The sequence below is a fragment of the Peromyscus californicus genome, unplaced genomic scaffold (assembly GCF_007827085.1).
Source record: "Peromyscus californicus insignis strain IS unplaced genomic scaffold, ASM782708v3 Scaffold_19__1_contigs__length_69161282, whole genome shotgun sequence".
NCBI classification, from domain to species: Eukaryota; Metazoa; Chordata; class Mammalia; order Rodentia; family Cricetidae; genus Peromyscus; species Peromyscus californicus.
In genome coordinates, this window is record NW_026294491.1 from 27167395 (window position 1) to 27173758 (window position 6364).

Here is a 6364-nt window from a genome sequence, read left to right on the forward strand (position 1 = left end):
CCCAAGCATGAGACGCTTCAAAGAGGCTTCAATTGACTGCACATCCTTTTAACACTGCTCTAGCTGGTGTGAAGACTCATGCCTATCATCCTAGCACTGAAAGGTGGAGGTAGGAAGGCTGCTCTGAGTTTAAGGCTAACCTAGGCTACAAAGTGAGATGATCTCAAAAATCAACAAAGTTGAGCAAAGCATGGTGGCACACGCTTTTAGTCCTTGCACTCCAGAGGTAGAGGCAGGCTGAGCTCTTGAGTTCAAGGATGGCCTGGTCTACACAGTGAGTTCCAGGGCAGTCGGAGTTACATAGAAAGACCTATCACACACACACACAAATTATTGACTGAGTAAATACTTAAATAGATATTGAATGAACAAAGTCTTAAGACTTTTTAAGACTTTGGTTCCTCTTAAAGGTTTATGCAGGAATGCTATCACAGATGTCCGATACGGTCCCTGCATTCTTAGGCTGGGGTCTTTATACCACCTGGCCATTCTGCTTTTCTGGGAGGAACTGCCTTGGGCTACAGACATTTGTCTTCTGATTTTCAGAGTCAGAAGGATGTCTGAGAGGATGTCTTCCGACTACAGTAATGAAGGCAGGGCTGTTCCCTCTCTCAGGAGGCAGCAATGTTGCTCACAGCTTCACCGGCCACCCTTCCTCACCTGTTGTCTCTATTTTAGGCAGAAATGGACCTTAAGAGACTGAGAGACCCGTTACAAGTACATCTGCCCCTCCGACAGATCGGAGAAAAGGATTGATCTGCGCAGAGCGTGAATCCCGGCAGAGAGAGCACCTGTTTATAACTCATGCCTTTTTAATTGAAGCATTGCAGGTGGAAGGGGGGGCCTCGTGGGGGAGAGGGTTTTTACCTTTAATTCTAAAACAGAACACAAAAGGGATCTTAGGAAAGAAAGGGATGTTCAATTCTGAGGATCAGGCATCATGGAGTACCAGTGCAAAGGGTGTAGTGAATCTTGTCTTAAATGTCTCCATTTCCAAATGGGAACAGCGCAGTCACAGCTGAGAGGACAAGCAAGGGTGATGTTGGGGTGTTCATCTCTTACATCTTTGCAAGGTCTGCAAAACACTAACACACCAGCACCCCACTCAGCTCTAGTCTGGTTTTTTTGATTTTTTTTTATTTAAAGTTTCTTATTTTTGACATAGGAATAAATAACTATATAAGAAAGCAAATCCTTATGAATCGTGGTTGGCAGAGTCTGAGCTGGTGAGATTAGCCTTCATCTTAAGCTAGACCCAGTCTCTGCAAAGTTACCAGGAATCTCTCCGTCCTGGATCCCTTTTCTGACCAGCTACCTACTTATGTAGGTTACACTACTTTTATCCAAATAATCATTGGAATCAACTTATGACTGTTTGATGATTAACAGTTGAATTATCTCTTCATGAGTTCTCATGTCTATCTCCCAGGACTCTGAATCGGTGTCTAGAAATCACTGGCAATATTGCATGAGGTTTTAGTTGTATTTTGCTTTGTTTTTTTACTAATTAGTCTTCAGAGGAGGAAAAGATCCTCTCCTTTATATGCCAATCCCATTGATAACCCCCACCCTCCACATCACAGGTCAGAGGGCCAGTGTTCATCTGTGTTACCAAACAAGGAGGATGGACGGTCTACAAATCAGCTAAAAAAATCGTGGCTCTGTGGCTGATTCAGACCTGGGATGCCCTTGGTTAATCTAAGACACACACTTCCTCACCATTGTGAGCCCTCCCAGCTCTACCACTCCAGTCGCTGTAGATCAAGGGTGGATCTCAAAGGGTGCGATTATCTTTATACAAGAATACCTTCCTATGGCTTCCTTTAGCCTACCTTCTCCACCCTCTTTCTTTTTATCTTAAATTGAGAGACAGAAGAATTAATCTTATACTCTATGAGAACGTTTTCTACTAATATTTCCAGATGGCACCTGCACTCGAAAAGTCAAAGGAATCTCTGTCTACTGTCTTTGTTTTTAACTGTTCCGGAGGCAGGATGGCAAGAACGAAGCGGGCTTGCCGCACAGCTGATTGGCTTTTGGCTTTTTTTATCCACGTGATTCATCCCTCCTCGCGGGGCAAGGGGTTTCCTTTTCCTCCTCCTTTTGGGATCATTGTGTATGAAAGCAAACCTTCAGATGACAAACCCAGACTCCAGGTGCCTTGCAGAGGTCGAAGGCCAGCCGGGACAGCCGCTTCCGCCACCACCCTTCACTGGCATGACAGAGTGAAAGGGTGCATGTCTCAGTCCCCAGCCTCCTACTTCCTTCCTGTTGTCCAACCTCTCCCCGTTTCTTTCTGTTGTGTGGAGTGTTTTTAAACCACCCATCCTGTTGGTGTGCAGGGTTCTTACGAAGGAAAGGCACAGTGCAATGAGTGAATCCTCTGGGTGGTGTGGGAGGCAGGGGGGGGGGGCGAGCAAAATGTCGAACACGTGTACAATCCTGTATCATTTATGAAATATGTATAAAAAGCAATGTACCTTCTGGAACAATAAATACTTATTCAATTTTTGAATCATAGCATCTCGTTCTTTAAAACAAAATCAGAAAGAAACTGACTTGCCTGTGATTGCAGCTGGGAAGATTTTTCTGTCTAAAGTTGTATTATATATAGGCTGGGTGTGGTGGCACACACATTTAATTCCAGCATTCACTCAGGAGGCAGAGGCAGGTGGATCTCTATGAGTTCTAGATCAGCAGGTTCCAGACCAGCCAAAGCTACAGAATAAAACTCTGTCTCCAAAAAATAAATAAATAAATAAATAAATAAATAAAAGTAGATTTTATAAAAAGTAGCAGCATCAAATTAAGCTTTCTTCCTAAACCTGTATGTCATTAATTCTTCCCTAACGTAAATGGACATTGTATTCCCAATTTTCCAGAACCACCAAGATGTCAAGTCATTTCTATAGTCAGTATAAAGCAGCATTGAAACTGATATCCTCACCTTTTGATAACAGGGAGGGGAAAAATCACTTGTATATCATTCTACCTTGATTACATAGAAAGCTGTTCAAAAATAAATCAAATTAAATAGCTATTATTTTCAGAAATTGAATCAAATTTATGATTGCTAACTCAATAGGAAATTATCATGGGGGAACCACCATTGTCAAAGGTACATCAAAAGCACAAACAAAACAACATGGTATCTGTTTGCTCTGTGAAGACTGAGGTCAGAGAGCCTGCAGAGTGATGGTCCATCTCCCTGCAGCTTACAGAGTCCCACTAGACACAGCTGAGGTAAGTGAATCATAAAGGAAGGGTGAAAATGTGGGCCACTGTGTGCAACATTCTGTTCTACTTTGCTTGGGGGGATTTGAGACAGATGAAGAGCAAATTATGGTTGGGCTTCTCCTTGGGAAGTAGGCAAGTAGTCATTCTTTCTGAAATGCCTGTAATATCTGTAAGATGTGGGTGTAATATCTGCCTTCGTGGGGTTTGCATGGGAAATGAGTGAGATAATGTATGAGCTCTACTACACGGTGTTTTGTGAATTATCCAGTAAGAGGTAGATATTAGTTGACAGCAACCAACAGAATAACTATGATTCAGCAATCCTACTTCTAGGTACGTGTCAGAAAGAATTTGAGGCTTCAAACAGTGACAGAGTTATTCAGCTTGGCCAAAGAGTGGAAGAAATGCAAGTGCACATCAGCACACTACTATTTATTCGGAGTGGCAGCCAAGGTTCCAGAAACAGAAGGATGGATGTGACCTGTAAATACGATGGATATGGGATGCTACTCAGCCACAAAAGATGAAAATTCTGACATGCTATAACATGGATAAACTTTGATGATAATATGATAAATAAAAAATCATTAAAGAAAAAAACCCTTCATGATTCTACTTGTGTGAACCATCTAATCAAATTCACAGAAATAGAAGTGATACTTTTCGGGGAGATTGGAGAATGAGGAGTTATTGTTTAAGAGGCATTAAAGCATTTTCATCTGGGAAGATGAAGTTCTGGAGATAGGCGATAGAGATGACTGCACAGGAGAATAAACTTAGGGCCCCCAAACTAAACACTTAATAACTGTTCTGGTGGCAGCTTTATGTTAGGAATAGTTTGCTATGTTATAAAGTTGTGAATTCCCGATAGAGCCAGAGTGTGGTTGACATTGATCTGTCATTGAGTGGGGCAATGCAGTTGGCTGAGGGAACTTGAGCTTTTGGAGCTGAGACTAACAGAGGGTCCTCAGAGATGATCTTCACCTCACGGAAACTGCTAGAAGTGCAAGTTCTCAGACCTCTGTGCAGCTGGCAGTCAGTGTCCAACAAGCACAGCTGATGATTCTGTTGAGACTGTCAACCAGATGAACCATAGCTCTGGAGAAAGGACATGAAGAGACGGTGGCTCAGTCACACGTGTGCTGTGACTCCAGTGAGTCCCAAAGTCCAACAGTGGAACAGCTGAAGGATGGGTGAGTATGTAACTGTGAGCAGCCTGGGGCCAGTGTGAAATCCTGTGGCCAGTGAAAAATCCTGTGGCCAGGATGTGGCGCTCAGCATGCAGATGGATGCTTTCAAATACAGGTATAAAGATGCTGGATTTCAAATCTACCTAGGATTTCACAGAAAAGGGAAACTGTTTAGGTTTTGAGACTCACTTTCACTCCAACTCCACCCATTTTTTTATTAGTTAGATGAGTTGATGGACAATTTCACACATGTGCACAATGTCTCCTGACCACTTCCCCCAACCCTCTCCCATTCTCCCTGCTGCAACTGTTTTTCTTTTTCTTTTTTCCTGGATCTCACTCTGTAGACCAGGCTGGCCTCGAACTCACAAAGATCCGCCTGCCTCTGCCTCCCGAGTGCTGGGATTAAAGGCGTGTGCCACCACCGCTTGGCCACAACTGTTTTTCTTAATTCATGTCTATACATTTATTTTGTAACGCACTGAATAGTTTAACCAGGGGCCATCTGTGTGACCATGGAGCCACCCATCAGAGCTTGGTGGACTCAGCAGTATGTATACTGTTGAAGACAGTGGCTGCCCCTTTCCCAGAATCTATCAATAGCCAATAGTTGAGCAGCAAGTAATAGCATGTCATGAGCCCCTCCCCCACCTGTGACATTGTTGACAGGGCCAGTCTTGCGCAGGTCAGTACAGGTAACCAGGGTGGTTAGTTCACGATTGGAATTGTTGTGTCAAATCTAGATGGCATTTCGAAGCCTCTAAACCCATCTTCTGGCTCTTATACACCTCCTGCCCCTCTTCTTCAATGTTCCCTGACCTTTACAGGGGAATGATATATAAATGCCATTGATTTTTTGCAGTATCACCAATCTTTACTTCTTTCTTCTCCCAAATGATTCATACACAGTGTCTTCCATAAAGCACCTTTTGGGTTATTTCCTTGAGATCACACACTGAATGTAAAGTTGCCTGCTTTATAAATTCACATTTGCGTATCATTGGCACATGCTTTATAAGTGTGGCTAAACACGCTAAACAGGGCCATCTCCTTCAACGTTCTCGGCTCCTGTGACTCAGCTCTTGGATTTCCCTCCTCACGTCCCCAATTTCTTGGCCTTTGCAGAGTCTCCTTCCTGCAACCACATATTTCATGCTAACTTCCCACCATGCTCCATCCTGGGGTATTCTTCCATGGGGCAATCTCACCCATCACCCCAGCTCAGGTACCATTATGTGTTGAAAACTGTCCCCATGCTCTGTGTCTCAGAACAGCAAACTGGTTTACTTCTTCTTGGCTGAGGTGTGGTAATTCCATGTCAATAGGGAATTTGGGGGTTTAAATCCTAATAACATTAACTATGGGAGTGGGGGGCTAAAAGATACAATAAAGAAGCAATCAAATCTGAAATATGGGATATTCTATAATCTGATGGTTAGATGACTGGGCATTTTCAGCAAATAGCAAAGAGGAAGAAGGAAGGACAATGTAAGAAAATTTAAGTGACACAGCAAAATGCAGTCAATAGTAAAACTCTTGTTGAATCCTGATTCAAACTAGCAATAAAAATGAATATTTGAAACTATTAGGAAAGTTAAACATAGACAGGGCATCAGATACAGAAGAATTATTACTACTTTTCATAGCTGTAATCACAACCTCATTGTTACATAAATAAGGAGGACCACATCTTAGGAATACATAGTAGAATATGAGCAAAATAAAATTAATAAAACATTAGTGAGCTTTGCAGCTGGGTATTCGGCATTGTCTTCTGACTTTTGTATATATTTAAAATTTTTAATCATTTTTTAAGGCAGGCTAACTAAAAGGGAATAAAAAGAGAAACATAAGGGTGTGTGTGTGTGTGTGTGTGTGTGAGAGAGAGAGAGAGAAAGAGAGAGAGAGAGAGAGAGAGAATCCTGCTGCCCCAGGAA

The 6364-nt window shown here is 42.6% G+C and overlaps 1 protein-coding gene across 2 annotated transcripts in view; it reads left to right on the forward strand.

The window, feature by feature from the left end:
• Nucleotides 1-2515, forward strand: part of Mcu (mitochondrial calcium uniporter) — a 176646-nt gene extending 174131 nt beyond the window's left edge. The window contains exon 8 of one of the 2 annotated variants that reach the window (XM_052744934.1): nucleotides 683-2515. In XM_052744934.1, the coding sequence (XP_052600894.1) occupies nucleotides 683-703 (21 nt within the window). In that variant the 3' untranslated portion in view covers nucleotides 704-2515. Of the gene's footprint in view, nucleotides 1-678 lie in introns of both variants that reach the window. The other variant, XM_052744931.1, reaches the window with a different exon arrangement.
• Nucleotides 2516-6364: the final 3849 nt, after the last annotated feature.